This window comes from Neophocaena asiaeorientalis, unplaced genomic scaffold (assembly GCF_003031525.2).
Source record: "Neophocaena asiaeorientalis asiaeorientalis breed wild unplaced genomic scaffold, Neophocaena_asiaeorientalis_V1.1 scaffold508, whole genome shotgun sequence".
NCBI classification, from domain to species: Eukaryota; Metazoa; Chordata; class Mammalia; order Artiodactyla; family Phocoenidae; genus Neophocaena; species Neophocaena asiaeorientalis.
In genome coordinates, this window is record NW_020172179.1 from 391,182 (window position 1) to 410,307 (window position 19,126).

General features: G+C 47.7%; 1 protein-coding gene across 1 annotated transcript in view; it reads left to right on the forward strand.

Annotated features, from left to right (window-relative positions):
- CDHR3 (cadherin related family member 3) overlaps positions 1-9,107 on the forward strand; it is a 65,724-nt gene extending 56,617 nt beyond the window's left edge. Inside the window, exons 14-18 of the mRNA XM_024760805.1 lie at positions 75-325; positions 2,045-2,226; positions 4,264-4,273; positions 7,228-7,276; positions 8,800-9,107. Of these exons, the coding sequence (XP_024616573.1) occupies positions 75-325; positions 2,045-2,226; positions 4,264-4,273; positions 7,228-7,276; positions 8,800-9,107 (800 nt within the window). The remainder of the gene's footprint in view (positions 1-74; positions 326-2,044; positions 2,227-4,263; positions 4,274-7,227; positions 7,277-8,799) is intronic.
- Positions 9,108-19,126: the final 10,019 nt, after the last annotated feature.

Sequence of the window (19,126 nt, forward strand, 5' to 3'; positions counted from 1 at the left end):
AGTTTTCTTCTAACCCTTATTTCTCACACTCTTTTCTTCCTTTTCCCAAAATCCTTGCATCAAATCTCATTTAGGGAACATCAACAGTCATTTCACCTTCTCTCCCAACGCCGGGTCCAACGTTACAAGCCTGATCCTCGCGACTCGCTTTGACTATGCTAGTGGGCTTGATAAGATCTGGAACTACAAACTACTTGTCTACATAACTGATGACAACTTGCTGTCCGACAGGAAGAGAGCTGCAGCTCTTGTTGAAACAGGCACAGTGACCCTGAGCATTAGTGTCATTCCTCACCCAACCACGACTGTCACCACAACCCCCAGGGTAAGGGTTTTGGGAGATGGACTTCCCAGTTACATCCCTTGTAATTGATGTTGATGGAGCCCCTTGATCTAGGAGAAATGTGGGGTGGACTGAAAAGAGTTGAGGGGTTAGGATGTTGCCAGAAATGCCAACCGTGGGCTGGATTGGAATAGTCACTGGGTGGTAGAAAAAATCTGGGTGAGACCTTGGGCTTATAGAACCACTGACATTTCCTAGTCTGGTAAAGAAGGAGATACACATATGCACAGACTTGTGATAGATCAGGCATCGCCTATCCAGGGTATGGACATGTTGCCGCCTTCACAAGCCCTTCTCTGCTTGCCCTTAAGAGCCAATACAAGTCCGTGTCCATGAGAGCAGCTAGCTGCCAGATGCTCTTCTCTACTTCTTTTGAAGAGTCACCATTTTTCAATCTGTACCCTACTCCCCACCTCCACTCCAAAAAGAAATCCACTTATTCAATCTGCAGATATTGATTTAATACCTATAATATGTCAAGCACTTTGGTGAATAAGCCAGAAATGATCTCTGCTCTCTCATGGAGCTTATAGTATAGGTTAGTGGTTCTCAGGTGTGGTCCCCAGACCAGCAGCAGCAGCAGCATCACCTGGAAACTTGTTAGAAAAAGCAAATTTTGAGCCCACCCCGGAACACTAAAGTTATACCTCATCCAACTACGATCATCACTACGACTTCCAGGGAAGGGTGTTGAAACCTGGAGTCCTCACCAAATCCCCAGACCTACTGGATTAGAAACTGTGGTGTGGGACCCAACAATCTGTGTTTTTAATAAGCCTTCCAGGCCATTCTGATTGCACTAAAGTTTTAGAGCCTCTGATCTAGAGGGAGAGACGGATTACAAACAGGTGTGCAAATTAATAAACTACCTACAGACTGTCATAAACAGTAGGAAGAAAAGCAGCCCCATACTTGGAGTATGCCAGGGGAAAAGGAACAAGAACCTCAGAAAGCCACCTGTGACAGGTGGTCAAATTCTGCTTCTCAGAGTCTTACCAAGAGCTGCTTAATATTCCTTTCCTGTGGGCTGGAGTCAATATTACCCCCAATGAATGGAGGCATTAGGTGACTTGAAGGGCTTTCAGTTGTGGTAGGAGCCAGTAGGTGCCCCAAGTAAGGAATTGTCACCTTTCTGCAACTTACAACACAACCCAGCTCTGACATCTCCAACCTGGAAATCTCCATAACTTTTTGTTATCAGTCTCCCTCTCTGGGAAGCAAATGCTGAACTTGAGGTCTCACTGTGATAACAGCCTGCTCAGCTGGCAGCACAGCTGGTAGTGACTGAACACTGAGACGCTTACAAAGTGTTTAAAAAAAAAGAAACAAAAAACCCCAACTTTCATGGCTCATGCCTTCCCAGTGAGAGACAATAGCTATATTAGTCCCTAGCTTATGCCATGATTTGGCAGGGAAAAAAAGCCAATGGAATTTTTAGCTTTGGGGAAGGAGAAGAAAGAGAATGAAATTAGGCCTAGAGTTGCTCTCCAGTTCCCTACATTTTCTGGGTTTTGGTCTAATGGACGTCTGGCAAGACTATAAATAAGGTGATGGGTTGAAGAGTGAGAACGATGAGCACACAATTGTCCGACCTTTAGAGCAAGAACAAAAAGCAGGATGAACATTCAACCACCCAATGTGAGAGGGTTCTGATGTCAAAGACTACCAGCCTCCACTCATCTCCCTCTTCTGTCATTCAAGCCCAGGATCACCTACCGGATCCTGAGGAAGAACGTGTATTCTCCATCGGCCTGGTATGTGCCTTTTGTCATCACTTTGGGCTCCATGCTGCTTCTGGGTCTCCTGGTGTCCCTGATCGTCCTGTTGGCCAAAGCCATCCACAGACACTGTCCCTGCAAGACTGGGAAGCACAAGAAACCTCTGTAAGTTGCCGGTGGGCTGGACCCTTCCCCCATTTCCTTTCGGAGGATACTGCCTCTGGTGATGCCAGGAGAAGGAAAGGGAGACAGTTGGGATTTCTCCACAGGGTAGAGAGGGTGCCTGGAATGAAGAAAGGAAACGGAGCTACGGGGGAGACGTCCCAGCTCCCCTTGTCCTGGTGGACCCCCTTCATCACCTGCCGGGCCAGGAAACTGTTCCTTTGCTTTTCCCTGGCACCTGCTCCATACTTGATGAGTTCTCAATGAAATCGGGGCTTCAGCCTCTTGGTGGCCTTGTCCTGGATAAAAGCTCCAGAAACAAGGCCGGTTGTGAGTAGTAGTAGAATATGCCGTGCTGTTATTTGTGGAATATTTAAAGGATGGGATGGAATTAGAGGAAGCATAAAAAGGAATAAGGGAATTAAGCTTTTGGCTCCGGTGTGACTAAATAATCATTGTTCTTTTGCGTGTGGCCCTCTCAAGGGCTGTAAACGCAGACCTGCTTCCTCTCCGTGGGATGCTCACCTGCTCACTTATACGCCTCTTTCGGTGACGCTCTGCGGAGTGTCTTTTACTGGCTAAAGGGAGGTACTAGAGTAAAGTGGAGAAAGCATCAAATTGTTACAAGCTTCCCCAGAGCCAGTTTCTTGAGTCTTAGTAGCTCTTACAGTGAGGATGTGATGGTTCTGAGCCTGGACTTTGGAGTCAGATAAGGTTGAGGTTCAAATCTTGGGTCTGCCATTTTCTGGGTATATGGCTTTGGGCAAGTGACAACCTCTGTGAATCTCAATTTCTTTATTTGAAAACCAAACAATTAAATGAGCAAATGCAAAGGAACCACTTAGCACTGTTCCTGATGTGGAGTAAATGCTTAATACACTATTTTTTAAAAAATCTTGTTGCATGATTTTTCATGGCTGAGTCCCAGTGAGCTTAGGATTCTAGATTCTAAGTTTAGCTCTGTACACCCAAGTATCTTGAGGTATTGGAACTTGAATTTTGGAATTTCTCACTGGCAAAAAGAAGGGGTGATAAGACTCATGTGCCTTTTAAAGGTATTTTGAAGATTAACTACTACTGTCAAATAATTTAAAATCTATGGATGAAAGGCTGTATAAAAGTATAAGTATTAGCATAAAGATGTGCATTGCATTTTGCCATATTTATTGGGGGCATTGTTGCTATTGGCAACCTTGACTTCAAGGTAAGAAATCCTTGAGCATCTGCTGAAATTTAAAAAGGTCTTTTTATTTGGACTATACTCACAAATTGATTTGAGAAAAAAAACCAGCTCCAAAAGAGTGATGCTTAAGCTTGTAAGGATGGCAGTGCTCTGTAATGGGATTTGGGCAGAAGTTCTTAAAGGAAGTAATCCAATACTGGACACTGCAACTCACATGCAATTTATAGTCAAATGTGCGCCTTGAACCCGGTGGTTTCAGTTACCTTCTAAATATTGTTTTCAACGTGGTTGACTTTTAAAAAACTAGCTAGTGATTCAGACTCAGACCTGGCCTCTCTGGCAATTTGTTGTACCATATGGCAACCAATATTTGTCCCATAGCAGAGAATAAAATTAGAGTCACAGAATGAAGGGTCTTAAGAGTCCAGGTGTCCAGCTCTTCACATTACACGAAGCCAGGGTTTAACTGCTAGTCATCGAACCTTCCCACTGTGGGTCAAATCTTCTGCTCAGATGGTTACTGGGGAGGAAAACCAGGCAGGAAGAATCGCTGGGCCATCTGATGGGGTCGTCATGCCCTCACTCAGTGTTGTCAGAGAAAATAGGTTCCCTGAAGTTCTCTAAAGCAATAGTTTTCAAACTTATCAAACTCCTAAGCCTCCTTAGTCCCAACCCAGCAGTGATAGAGCAGGGCTGGGAGCCCATTCTACATTTTAGTCCCCTGCCCTGGTCCCTCTTTCAATCGACCCCTGAATCCTGGGGAACACAGTTGCCCAAAGGCCCCCATGTTGTCACGTGTGTACTAGGGCAGAGTGCTCTCGGGTTAATTCTTGTCCATCCCTTCTCCCCCGATACAGGGTGAAGAAAGTAGGTATGTACGGTGCCGATTACCTTTGTTTGTTGCTATTACTGTTTTTTGCTTGCTCTGTTGTACTACATAAAAGGGTTCCAACTCGGTGGAGAATCAGGGCACAGTCCTGTGTTGGTGGGTTTTCCGCCACATCATCTGTGGATGGAACGAAACAGAGGTCGGACGTAGCTGGAGGAAGGGGAGGGCAGGGCAGGGTGCATGGGGCCGTTGGCCCGCTTGGGTCTCATTTGGTCCTGCCTGTTCCTTACTGAGTCACCTCCAATCAGCTTCACATCAGCACCTAAAGGTCTGCTCCCTACCAAACGGGTCAGGAATGGAGAATTCTCCGTGAGTTAAACACAGAATCTACTTGCTGCTACACACAGAGGGGGTGACCCCTCCTGAGGACAGCTAGTGCCCTGCATTAGACAGATGCCTCTTTTTAAAGAACAAATGATACTTTATTCTCAGATTGTGATGGATTTGATCATTCTCACATGTTACTTAGGTTAGGGTAGTTAGAAATCGGGGCTGGGTGCAGTCAGATGGTCTGGGAGAGCTGAGTGATTTCAGGGCGTTGGTGAAATGAGCAAGGCCTATCTGAGGAGACATCACCACTGTCTCCAAAGCTGTGGTCTCAGGGAGACTCCAAGCTATGGGGAGAGACAGGACAAAGAACTGGAAAGAGTGTTTTTGAAAAATGATTGTTCTAATCACTCCAGCCATAGGTGTGTGCATGTGACATGCACAAGGGATATCTCAGCAGGGTTAGAAATTTAACTACAGTGGTTATTGATCGTATCGAATGAGATAATTCTAATAAATGAGATTTTTCACAAACTATCTCCCATCCTAGTTACTTTGTAAAAAGGGCATAAGGAATGGATGCAAAGAATCCTCAGATGAGAAACAAAGGTAGCAACCCCCTCTTTCTTTTTTACCTATAAAGCCATTTAAAACCTAGTTTCCAGTAATGACAATAAGCTGGAAAAAGAATTAAAAATTTTTAATGGTGTATTATGAGAGTGTGTGTGTTTCTGAGAAGGTGGAAGGAGGTCAACAAACATGTCTAGAGACAGAAAATTCTTTGCTATGCCTGCAATACTAAGCTCAAATCCTGCTTAAGAGAGATCTCTTTGTAGGGGTAAAATTTTAAGGTCAATTTAGTGTCCAAGAAGCTTAACTTCTGTCTGTCCTCTTCCCTGCAGAAATGAAGAACACAAAGAGAGAGGCTGCGGTGGTGAGGCTGGCTGGCCCCGGGGCGCCGGGTTGGGGAGGGGCTCTGGTCTCCCCCCCCCAGCCGTCTCACCACAGTCCCACGGGGGTGTTTATCATTCAGGGAGATGCTTGTATCTGGCCACTGGAGCAGACTGCTGTGTGACGAGCTCCTGATAGAATTTGTTCCCTCCACTGAACCTGTCTGCTGCTATATTTGCAGAAGAACTGGATTTCATAAATATTGAATAGTGGTGTTTATTATCTACACTAGTTCTCCAGGAGAGTGAGTTAGGGGGAGAGGAGCTTAAAGACCAGAACTGGTGCTTCAGCCTTCAATGGGATTTACTTTTGCTTTGCTTTTCCACACCTTGAGGGAAAAGTGATAGAAAAAGAGCACAGTGGGAGGCTGAGGCTGGCTCTGCCCTCTCGGCCATATGACCTTGACCTCAGGGACTCCCTCGGCCTCTTTAAGCTTTAGATTCCTCACCTGTGGAACGGGAGTGAGAACAGCTGCCCTGAGATAACAGGTGGGGAAATACTGGGAAAATTATGAAGAGTCATGTAAATGCAAAGTGTCACAGGACAGCTGGGGAGTTACCTCCTCACGTGACCTCCTGAGTTTTCTTTCACTGAACCTGATCCACCCACTGGAAGTGACGGAACTTGAAGGTGACCCCCTCCCAGGTCTCCCCTAACCCCTAATAATAGGACTTTGTTATGATCTAAGATCCATGAATTTGGGAAATGACAGGCAGGAGGCGGAGGAAGTATCGCTTCAGGCCAGTCTCCTAAGTGCTTATAAGCACTGGTCTGCAAACAGGAGGAAGGGGTGATCTCCTGTCTCCTGGGTCTTATTATTGCCTAAGGCAAGTACCCTTGATGATGCCACTCAGAGACTTAGACATATGTAGAGTTAAATTCGTCGATTAAGTAAATCAATCCCCCTGGCCGTAAAAAGTGCAGCTTCTGAGTTGATCAAATGGAGGAAAGCTGTACAATCTCGATTCCTTCTGTTTTCACAGAGGGGAGCTGTGGGCAAGTGAGTAGGTAACGGCTTATGTGATGAAAACGGGGGTCAAAGGCCCATTAAACTCCCAACACCGTCCTCGTGAGTGTGCTGAAGAACGGCATTGTTGGAGGGCACCGTGTGAGGGAAGGGGGTGTTTCCAGGGGGCAGAGGTCAGGTCCTGGAGGGTGGCACAGAGTACAGGGGAAAGAATAAGGAGTGGAACACCAGGCTTAGGGGAGGCAGGCCAGGCCCGGAGGCAGCGCTGCATTGGCCTAGGCTGACTCATCTGTGCCGGCCCTGCACGTAACATCTGCCTGGCAGATCCCGCGTAGGTGATGTCGATCTTGGCCGGTGCTGCGTGGCATTTCTGCTCTTCCTTCTGTGCAGCTTAGATGGCGTTTACTCAGGATGCTTTCCTACCCCCCAAGTCTGCATTAAATGTCCTTTTCCCACCCCTGTTCCCCCACGCCCCCATAGCATCCTATATTCCCCCATCATGGGCTTTATCACAGTAAATTGCAGTGCCTCTTTGTCAATGGCTCCTGCTTGATTGCAAGCTTTGGGAGGGCGGTAACCAGCCCTGCCTTGTTCACCGATGTGTCCCGAGCATCTAGCACAGTGCCTACTGAATAAATACATGTCAGGGAGGCCCTGGGTAAGGAACCTGGGCTGTAAGGAAGAACAGCCTCTCCTGGGGGGAGGAGTGTAGGGCTGTGCTTGAAGCCGTCTCTTTCTTTTCCTTAGGAAACAATCCAGATGAACACTGTCTTTGATGGAGAAGCCGCAGACCCAGGTAATTAAGTGGCAGTGTCGCCCATAAGGGCACTGATCATATTCCAGGCTGGTGGAGTCATGGAGGACCATATCCCACGTCCTGCTCTTCACTCAGTCTGCCAGTGCGTTTGGTTGTCGGGCCTACACAGTGCTGATACTTCCAGGCGGCACCGCAACGTGAGATCGGCTCAAAACAGAGCTGGCTTGTAGACACTCAAGCACATGATCACGTGTGAGGCCTCAGCAGGTTTCCACCTAAAGGGTCCCACTCAAGGACCACGCCTCTGTCCAGCCTCCCTCCCTGAATCACAGGCCAGTTCAGGGAATTGGTGAATTCAATAACCCACTGTGTCTTCTGCTCACTGGGACTCAACCTCCCCCCACCTGCCTCATCCTTTCTGAATGCTTCTAAACACCATCCTATTGGTAACGAGAGATATGGAGAAATGGCAAGCTTGGCTTCTTTTTTTCCTCGAGGAGGGCCAAGAATTCCTTCTTGGACAGCAAGATGAACATAAGGTAAAGCTGGCCTCCAGAGCTCTCATCACCCCCATGAAATCAGCTCCAAATTTAGCTCCTTTACACACATCCCTTCACTTACAAAGGCTCAATTATAGACGTGAATAAAGGGAAGGAAACCAAATTCGGGAGGCAAGTGCATTGGCTCCCTGCCACCCTCACATGCGAACGGCTCCGCTTGGTCCTCCTCAGAGGGAGGATGGCTCCTCTCCAGGACAGGCTGCCGCTGCTGCTGGAATTAAATTTCCCTCTATTATTAGGTACTTGTTACCATAATGTGCCCACATTAGCATAAGTGCTGGTGGGATCCTCTGCCTGAGAGGCCACTCATGCTGTAGGGAAACAGCAGGAGCAGGGGCACGCCGGAAACTAGATCTTCTGGGGCAAAAGCCAGGGAGGACCGAGGCTGTTCTGCGTCTGTGTGTTTGCGAGAAGGAAAAAGGAAGCGATGAGCCAACTGGACTAATGTGAACAAACATCAATTAGCGTCTGCAGGCTCCGACACAATAAAAATGGCTCCCTTGCATCATCTCAACTGGGGCCAGATTTGTGTGTCTGTGTCTGCAAATCTCTGCTAACATAACATAGATAAAAATCAAAGTCTTTCCCTCCTTCCTTGGTGAACTCCTGTTTATATCAGGGATTCAGGGGATCTTTTTAAACAAACAAATCAGAACGTAATGGGTCACCCCATGAGAAACTGAGCCTAACTTATCTGAAGCTCATGTTGAATTCAAGACTTCTGTGGCCTCTCATCTTGCCATTGAGGTGACCTTGAGACTCTCCTAAACCTTTTTTTTCCAGGGAAGTGTGAGATTTGCTACCTGTGTGGTCAGAGCCACACAGCTCAGCTCGTGGAAAGGGCAGGCAGGTGAAGATTGTGTTCTTCACAAGCCTGCTTTCAATCTTTCTAGCTGCTTCATCTTTCCTTGGGGGTGAGAAGAGAGCAGGGTGGAGATGGGGGAGCAGAGAAGCATTTGGATTCCTTTGTTTATACATTGATGGTGTAATTTTTTTCCCTAGTTACTGGGGCAATATATGAATTCAACACAAAAACTGGAGCCAGAAAGTGGAAAGATGGGACCTTAACCCAAATGCCAAAATGGAAGGAGTCCAGCCCTCAGGGAGCTGCTCCAAGAAGACCTGTCACTGGGGAAGGGGCCGGGCCACTAAGGAGCACCCACAAGGAAGGAGATGGGCTGAGAGACAAAGCACAGGCCAAGAATACAGTCCCATGGTCCAGGAACCAGGACAGCAAGCCAAGCACCCCAAAGAACAGAAACTCAGCCCTTACGGGTGGGGGGTCCCCCAAACCGCACCCAGAAAAGTGAACGGGGTCTGGCTGCCTGGCCCACAGCACAGCACAGGGAGGGGGCTTGACTGTCTGGGACGCTGCCTCACCCTACATTCTTCGAGGGCAGGGTCGGCGTGGAGGGCTGAAAATGTGGAGGATCCAGGGTCCCAGGTGGAATGTGTGACAGACTTTAAAATGAAGGGCTTTCATCTCAGAGTTGCCTTTTTCTGAGACAGCCCAGGAGAGATTTTGCCCTGGCCTCAGTACCTCTGATCAGCTGGACTGCTAACTGGTGGGTGTGGACTTGTGTTTCTTCTTCACATTGACCTCTAGGAAGCTCTGTTCCGTTCGCCCCTAGGAAGTGCACGAGACCTCCTGCCTAAATTCTGAGGACTACCCTCCCACTTGGTTTCACCTTATTTTCCTGCCTTTATTTTAGCATCACCCAGATTTCTTCACTTATAAATACAGTTCAACACCATATACCATTGTAAGTCACGTCTAATCTTTTTCAAAAGAGGCAGAGCAGTGGGAAAAAAAGGATGAATAATGAGTTGCTCACCTGGGAAGAAGAAAACACACAAAATACCTTTAATTCTTTTTCATTAAGGTAAAACTGATAATGCAATAAAGCGCACAGATCAAAGGCATTCAGCTCAGTACTATGTAGACTCTTCCCTGATGCAACCAATATTTGGGTCTTTATTGTCACAGATTACTTTTGCCTTTCTGAAATTTCCTATAAATGGAAAAAGAGCTCCCCACTTCTTTTGTATCTGGCTCCTTTGGCTGAGCACCATATCTGTGAGATTCACCCAGCTGTACTGTGAACCAGGCATGCAGGGCTCTTCACTGTGTCTCTTATCCCACTGAGGGAATCTGCCACATGTCATTTATCCATTCCACACTTGGGTAGCTGCTCCAAGTTTTTTACTATTATAAGGTATAGCACTGTGTACTTCCTTGTACATGTCTTTCCATAGCATAAACATGTGTTTCTTCTGAGCCTCCTCCTAGGAGTGGGATTGCAAGAGCCATTGCTGGAATCTGCTGAGAATTCTGAAGTTGGTGGCTCCAACTTATGCTTTCAACGATGGAGAGTTCTGACTGCTTTACTCCCTTTTCAACACTTGGTGTTGTCGGTCCTTTTCATTTTAGCCACCCTGGTGAAAATTCCTCTTGAACTAAAGTCACTGTTTTTCTCAAAGCTAAAACAACACCAGCCCTACAACCTACCTGCCCGGCTCCTTCCCTACCTTCTGTGATTGGTGGAGGGGGGAACCACAGAACTCAGAGCAGAGACACAGTGGGAAGCTCTAGCCATTCATACAGCTGGGACTTTCACCTGTGGCCACAAGCAGTGACCTGAAAATAAATCTCTCTGCAATGCAACAGAAAATGGAAATTTTCAGTGTGTGCCTGGTGAAGGCCAAGCAATCCTCACCTTTGCTCCATGTCCTGCTCCCCAGCTGCTGGGCCCCTAGTCCAGTAACCAGAAGAAAGGACTAGATGAGAGTCTACTGGAGCAGCACCCCGTTTCCCAGTTGGAGAGCCAGATGAGAACTCTCCAGGCCCAGGATGGCCTGTAGAGGGCAGGCAGGATCCATCCTGCAAATGCAGAACTTCGGAGGGAGGAGCTGCCCGTTTATTGTGTGCCCCTGCGTCTGTGTGACTTCTCAAGAAAAAGAAACATTTTTAAAATGCCCTGTCCTGGCCTAGAGCAAGCACAATTTATTAATAAGGCTTGGTTCCCAGGGAACTCCCTTGAATAGGTTTAAATTTTGCAAAGAAGGCAGAGCTACTCATTTGTGGAGGTTAAAGTGGGTGAAGTGGCTGACTACCCATTTAAGACTCTGCAAGTCTGTGGAGCCCCGGGTAAAACACCTTCCTCAGAAGCTCTCAGCCTCAATGCAAGTAAAATGAGGCTCCGAGAAGGCTGAAGGGGGTGCCTGATAACTCTTTATGAGCCCATTAAGGATGATTAAAAGGAGGGCGGTGAACAGCTGTTATCCCTTCTCTGGTGATGACAGGGCAGGAGGGGATCATGCTTCTCGGCCAGAAGAAGAGATTTAAGTTAGGCACAGGGAGGGACTTCCCAAAGGCTGGGGTCTGTTTGAAGAGTCAGTTCTTTCCCTGGTGATGGGCAGGAAGAGCTGATTATCTTCCAAGCCCCAAGATGTGAACCTCGAGGAACCCAAGACATGGGTCAGGAGTGGTACCAGGAAGCTTCAAAACCACCTTTTCTTTTTGCATATTTGACTATTTGATCGGGGAAATCAGAAATCTCAGGTCCAGGGCTGAGGCCATTTGGTTTCTAACATTTACCAGGTTTCAAAAATAAATTATCTGAATAAAATCAAGCCAGGGACCATTGGGGACCTTGTGAAACTTTTCTCACATTTCTCTCCCAAGGCCTTAATCATATGAATTTATTGTAGCTAATGTTGACTTGCCTGATGCTGAGTCATTAAAAATTAAAGCAAAGATGTTCAGGGATCAGGACACGGAGGGGTCCACTGTTGAGGGATGTGGAACCCCGTGGTGAATTCTTTGTTTGTTGTTCACTTTTTTTTTTTTTTTTTTTTTTTTTGGATCCATAGCAACTGGACCATTTTTCATTCCCAGCAGCAATGTACATGGGTTCCAAATTTCTCCACATCCTCGTACACACTTGCTATTTTCTGTTTTGTTTTGTTTTTCCTTTTTTTTTTTTTTTTTTTTTTTTTTGCGGTACACGGCCTCTCACTGTTGTGGCCTCTCCCGTTACGGAGCACAGGCTCACAGACGCGCAGGCTCAACAGCCACGGCTCACGGGCCCAGCTGCTCCGCGGCATGTGGGATCTTCCCGGACTGGGGCACGAACCCGTGTCCCCTGCATCGGCAGGCGGACTCGCAACCACTGCGCCACCAGGGAAGCTCCCATTGTGAATTCTTAAGTTTGAGCTTTCCCTGTGCTCAGCAGGAAGCCAGGTCCGTATCGCTGTCCGCCTGTGTTAAAAGCATGTGTGGCTCATGAGCAGAAACCGGGCAATGATGCTTTTGCTCCATAGAGCCCTTGCTCACGTCTGTAGATCTACCGTTTGCCTTTTTATGTAATGTGTTTTGTAACGGCTGAGAAAATTAAAGCAACCAAGTGAGTGAATCTAGAAAATGATGGCTATTGAAACGTGGCATTTCTCATTTCAAACTTAGTGTGTTTATACCTCCCATTCATTCAGTAAATACTTATGGAGTGACTACTGTGTGCCAGGTGCTGACTCATTAGTAAACACAGCAGCCCCAGGACCCTGCCCTTGAGGAGCTTACATTCTGTCTGCTGCAGCTGAAGGTGGCCTGCTGATACACATCCCCAAAGATTCTATTTCCACTTCCATCCTGGCCTCTGTTTCTTGGTTCCCTGAGTGTTCTATCTGAAAGATAAATTAACCCAAGTCTGGAATTTCCTTTCTGGAAGAAGATATTTCAGAACCACTTAAATACTGTTTAAAACTTAATGGGGAGCCTTTATCAGAAAATAGTTGAGGGGTCTTCCCTGGCGGACCAGTGGTTAAGGCTCTGCACTTCCACCGTAGGGGGCACAAGCTCAATCCCTGGTCAGGGAACTAAGATCCCACATGTGCACAGCGCGGCCAAAAAAAAAAAAAAAGAAGGAAAGAAAATAGTTGAGATGCCCAAGGAGGGGCCCCAGCCTTGGGTTATCTGACCAGCGTATGGCTTATAACCTCCGGATGGCAGCTCTGAGCAGGTGTGACTTCCTTGTGTGGAGGATGGGAGTATCCTGAGGCCAGAGAGACCTTTGATCTGGAGCCCAGGGAAAAGGCCAGACATAGGACGGGATGGAGAATCGGGGGGAGACTCAGATGACTGAGACCCTACTATGTGTCACCTGTATTGGGGGTGAGATGGGGCTCCTGCTCTAAGGAATAATCCCACTGAGAAGGTAACCAGCTCTTTGAAAAGACCACAGCCACCCCCCAGGCACTGCATGAGAAGTAAATGAGTTTCATAGGTAGTGGGTGTGGAAAAAAGCAGATGGAGCCCCAGCGATCTCTAAAAGTGTGAGGGAAGACCTGGACGCTGAAGGGTTCTTAAAGCTAGCTATGCGTCCAAAGTGGAGGAGGAGAGAAATGTTGAGCAAAGGCTAAAGCATTCAGAATCCTGGTTGTCAATCAATTTTCAGCCAGTGCTTGTCCTATGTCACCTGGGGTGAATAACCACAGCCCATACAGAGCCTCCTGGGGGTGTAGCAAGCGCTCAAAACACATTTGTAGAACTGGATTGAATTAAGCAAGCTGGCAGTTGGTTTCCGACCCAAGTCATGTAGCAGTCACAACTTTTCTAACTAGATCTACACGAACATTATGACGATCAACGATAAAAAATTACTGAGTGCCGACTAGGTCCCAGGCACTGTTCTAGGCTCTGGGGAGATAGCAGTAAATAAAACAATGTTCTTAGTGTTTACATCCTAGTGAAGGACCAGAGACTGAACGTACAAACGGACAATGGCTGGACCATATATAAAAATAGAACTTGGACCTACAACCTACAGCAACCTGACCAGGAAACCAACCCCCTTATCTACAATAAACAGCCCAGGAAGCCAGCCTGCCTAAGTCAGACTTGCAGGAAGCAGAATGGCTGTTTCTAGTAACAATCCAGGAAGCTCAACAATAACTTCTGTAACAATCAGCCCCAAATGGCCAGGACTTGATTAGTAACAGACAGCTTCCCTAATTTTTATCCCCGCTTCTAACTTAGGACCAGCCAGAGAAAACTAAATATACACCATAGGATGGACCGCCTCCAGTGAGCCCACCTACAGCTTCCCCAGGCCAACAGCCTCCAATCAGAGCACCCGGAGCCTTCCCTTTGTTCCCCGACAAAGCTCTCCCACTCCTCTGCCCGCCTTTGAGTCTCTGACAAAATGGGAGTGATGGTGGCTGACTCACTTGCTATAGTAAGAGAAAAATAAATACCCTTTGCTTTTCCCATATGGTTGGTCTTTGTTTGTTTCCACAGGAATGATAGATAAGCAGATTATACATATACGTGTATATATAGCATATGTATGTATATCTCATATGTATGCATATATCATAGGTATGTACATATATATATCTTATATGCACACATACGATATTTCAATGGTGGTAAATGCTATTGACGACAATGAACAGGGTCAGCGTTATGGAGGGTGGGGACGGCCTCTTCAAACAGGTGGTCAAAGAAGGCCGATGGTAAGATGAGAGTCAAGCAGCAGAAGTGGGGAAAGAGCCATGCAGGTCACGGGGAAGAGCCCCCAGGCAGAGAGCGCAAAGGCAAGGCCAGGTTGAGGATTAGCTGGAGACGATGAGCGATGAGCGTGAGGATCCGAGGAGACTCCTTCGCACATGTGCGTGTGGGGAAGTAGGTGTGTATTTGGGGGTGGCGGTGGGGACACGTGGCCTGCAGGGCGTAAATGGTGAGGCAGAGGAGGAGGGTATGCTCATCGTGTAGGGCTTTGTGAACCGCTGTAAAGACTTTGGCTTTTACTCTGAGTGTGATGAGGAGACATTGCAGGGTTTGGGGAGCAACGTATTTTCTATTTTGAAAGCATGTCTCTCTGAGTACTGATCTGAGAACAGATTTCAGGAAGGCAGGGAGCAGGTGGAAGCAGCGAGACCAGTGAGGTGCTATTGGACTAATCCAGGTATGAGATGACGATGGCTTTTGGTGCAGGGTGGTGGGCACATGGAAACCTTGCAGGACCTTTTGGAAGGAGTGTCCCAGCTGCAAAAGAAGCCCTGGGTCTACTCCCATATTAGATAAAGGTGCCCCAGCAGGGTCTAGCCACTCCCTCAGAGGAAGCCTCCAGATACAGCTATTTCACATAACACCAAACAGTGCTTCCTGAACACAACTGCCCCCTGCCTAGTCTGTGAAATCTGTTGCTGTTGCTATCCGGCATGGTGGTGAGAGTGCGTGTGTGTGCGTGTGTGTGCGTGCGTGTGTGTGCGTGTGTGTGTGTGGTGTGTTGGGGGAGAGAAGCCCTTAGTGTTTCTGCCACATTGAACTGAATCCTGTCAAGATTCCAAACAGGCTTCACGGAAGCAGAACAAACAGGCCTGGACGGTGTTTTCTCTGTCTGGACTCTGTGCCTTGCCGTGCAAAAGGTCGCAGGTACCTCATTCATCCGTGACATGCATTAGATTAGCTCTCACTCTGAAAAAGTACAGTTCTGATTAAAAGCCGTTCACCAGGAGACCTGAGTTGTATGAAAAAACTGTGGCCTGTGACTTCCAAGAGAGTCTAAGTTCTTAGGAAACCACTCTGTTTAGAGGGAAACCGGGAGGCAAGTGTGTCCTAGAAAACTGGAGCCTTATGATCAGATTTTTGGAGACAGTTGCTACTTAAAATGATATCACCTACTGTTCCCATGAGTACGAACCATAATTATCAGTCCTGATTCTGGGCTTGGAGAACATGATCCTTGCAAGTCTTAAGACCAAAGTAAAGCATGCTTACGAGAGCTTTGCACTCTTCTGGGTGGTGCCTGCTAGGTTAGGCAGGCCCAGTGCTTGGACGAGAGCATCCCACTGCCCATTTGGGGCCCCAGCGTACTCAGAAGCCCTGGGAATCTTGCGGTGTTCAGAAACAATCTGCGGCTGCTGTAGCCCCTGCAGACCCAGGCACAGCTGAGGGAGGGAAGCTGGTTAATCTGATTTATAGGTGAAGCTCACAAGAGCTCCACTCCCTGCACTGCCCACCTCATTTGCTCGCCCACAGTCAGAACACCCTCCAGCTGGTCTTTTCTTTTTTTTGGTAACATTTTTATTGGTATTGTGATTTAATTCACATACCACTAAATTCAGTGGTTTTCCAAGTATATTCACAGAGCTGTGCAACCATCACCACTATCTAACTCTAACACACTTTTATTACCACCCCAATAAGCCCCACACCCATTAGTAGTCATTCCCCAACCCCAAGCCCTAGCACCCACTAATCTACTGTCTGTCTCTATGGATATTTCATATAAATAGCATTGTATCGTATTTTTCCTTTTGTATCTGGCTTATTTCACTTAGCATGTTTTCAAGAATTATCTATGTTGTAGCAGATATCAGTACTTTATTCCTTTTTATGGCTGAATAATGTTCTACTGCATGAGTATACCACATTTTATTTATCTACTCACTGGTTGATGGGTATTTGGGTTATTTCTACCTTTTGGCTATTATGAATACTGTGCAGTGAACGTTAGTGTACAAGTTCTTGTGTAGACACGTGTAATTTCTCATGGGTATATACCTAGGAGTGGAACTGCTGGGTCATATGATAATTCTATATTTATCTTTTTAAGAAACTGCAAACTGTTTTTCAAAGTGGCTGCACCATTTGACATTCCACCAGTCTTTCACAAAGTTTGGGTTTTTTTTTTGTTTGTTTGTTTTTTGTGGTTCGCAGGCCTCTCACTGTCACGGCCTCTCCCATTGCGGAGTGCAGGCTCAGCGGGCAGGGCTCACGGGCCCAGCCGCTCCACGGCATGTGGGATCTTCCCGGACCGGGGCACGAACCCGCGTCCCCTGCATCGGCAGGCAGACTCTCAACCACTGTGCCACCAGGGAAGCCCCACAAACTTTTTAAACAGACAAGAGGTGCCCTCAGCCCAGGTTGTGGTGGTGTCAGCCCTTCCCAGACTGTGTCAGGCTCTGGCATAAGGAGTCTGCCTGTGGTCTGGAGTGCTGGTCGACCTCACTGAGCTTCCATTGCACCTGAGTGGTCTGCAGATAGGTCTCTACAAACCTCAGGATTGCAACTGTGTGTCTAACATATGCTGGGCACACTAGCTACACAGTCTCCAAATCCTCACAGTACTCTTTTGAGGATGGTCCAGTTAGCTGCATTTTACAGATGAGAAAGCTGAGGGGTGGAGAGATAACGGAACTTGCCCAGAGGTCACAGAGCCGGGACACCAAACTGGGTCTGTCTCCTTGGAGCTTAGGCCAAAGGGCTCAGTTATGGCCTTTGATTTGTGTTCTGGGGGAGCTTTCAGGGAAAAGATAATCAGTCAGAGGATGACTGAACCCTCAGACGGATCCTCTGACCGAGTACCTCTTCCCTGAAAGCCCAAGGCTACTCATGCCTGCAAAAATCAAACCCTCACACGTGCAGCGTCAATACCAGCTTCTGGACCAGCAGACAGGCTCTGAGAGCATCCTCTCCTGCCTGGCTTGAGCTGGGATCTGACATAGCCGCCAGCCTCCTGCAGCCCTGCAAGCTCAGAGCGTGCGTCTTTGGGCTGTGTGAAAGGCACAGTCTATTCTTTTCTCGTTTCTGCACACATTCCCCACCTGTCTGCTGCTCAACAGAAGCAGTCTCATCTTGGCTATGAGTATTCAAGTGCCTTCCAAAGACGTTAAATCAAGGTCTGGGTCACTCAGAAACAGCCCCCTCCTCCCCAAGGGGAAGGGGCTGCAGTTATACATGTTGGCCAGCAGGGGCTCTTTTTGCCATTTGGCTTCCTCTGAGTGGTCCAGAAACGCCTCCAATAAACTGGTCCTCCTCCTTTCCACCTTTCCCCAAGCTTTTCAGGGTATGTGGCCGCGGGCCCTGCAGACAGCAGCCGCAGGGCACCCATAGTCAGGATTCCGCCTTGTGGCCGCCCACAAAACCCCACAACAGCAATGTGGCTGCTAGAAACCTGGAGGGCCCTACCAAACTTTCTGGAGGAGGGAGTGAGTGGCCGACTCCACCCATGAGTAGCCTTTTCCTGGAAGACCCCTGGACAGTGATTAGGGCATTTTGCCAAGCAAGCTACGGCTAGTGATGAAGACAGCTCCCAGCTGGGCTCAGAACAACTTTATCACTGTTGACTTAGGAACAGAGGATTAGAATCAGCTGTGGGGCTTGGCATCTCTGAATAAATACCCCCAGATTTTGTTCCCTTAACACACCATCTTGCCACATGTTCCAGAGAATGAGGGTCCCAAATTCTATGCCTTTGTTTGGTTGAGTGTGTGATGTGTCCGTGTACTAATAATTAAAATCAAATTTTGCATTTATAGAATGCTTGCAATGTGCAAGATCTTGTGGGGTCCTTTGTATTTATAGTTGTATTTAATATAATGCATCTGGAGGTACTCTCTAATTTACCTATGAAGAACCGAGGCTCAGAAAGGGTGATTTACCTCCCAAAGGTCTCACGGCTAGTAAGTGGCAGAGGGAGGTGGAGTCCGAAAGCAGGTGTGGCTTCTAAGCCCCTTCATGCTCCCACCCCAACACTGCCTTCAACTTGGGGCTGCTTTAGAAGAAGGCGCGAGGCTGGGCATAGAATCAGAAGGGGAAGGTGTGGACAGAATTTACAAGCTAGTTTATGCTGGAGCTGGTTTGGGTGCCTTGAAATTCATCAGTGCTTGGACGAGAGTCTTCCAGGATGCGGACCCTTCCCATGGAGCAGCCAGGGGCTCATTAGTGTCACTGAGCACCGGGTGAGAACGATAAAAAGGGAAGTGAAAGGCAAAAAGGGAGGAGGACAACAGGGCTGAAGCAAGCAATGAAGAGCAGAGAGAGAGGTGGCTTCAGACCCTTGCCTGGGAGCCCCCTGCCTGGGGAGCTGGTAGAGCAAGAACAGCCTTCATTCTCTCCTGCAGGACCAACAAAGGGCAGCTGAATCACGGGATTTCTCAAGAAATAAAAATTCCTAGCACACCCCTGGGGCCTCGGGGAGAAAAACTGACAACGTGTTGATTGAAAACAGACCCAGCTGAAGTGTGCCCGCAGCATGAGGCCAGGCTCTTGCAGGTTCACAGCGACACCTAGTGGTCTCTGTGGGCACCTGCCGCCATCGTGGAAACGATGAGGCCTGTGGTCTGGTGAAGTGTTATCTGGGATCTAGAGCAGAAGTGTCTTCTTTTCCCTAGCTGCAAAAGGCCATATTTTGCCCTGTGTAATAGGTCAGTATTCTAATGGGAATTCCCAGGGATGGCGGGGGCACTGGTCAAAGACTGGACTTCCTACTATAGCCAGTTATGTATATCCGACAGACTTTAGCTAGATTTTCTGAAGTGGTCG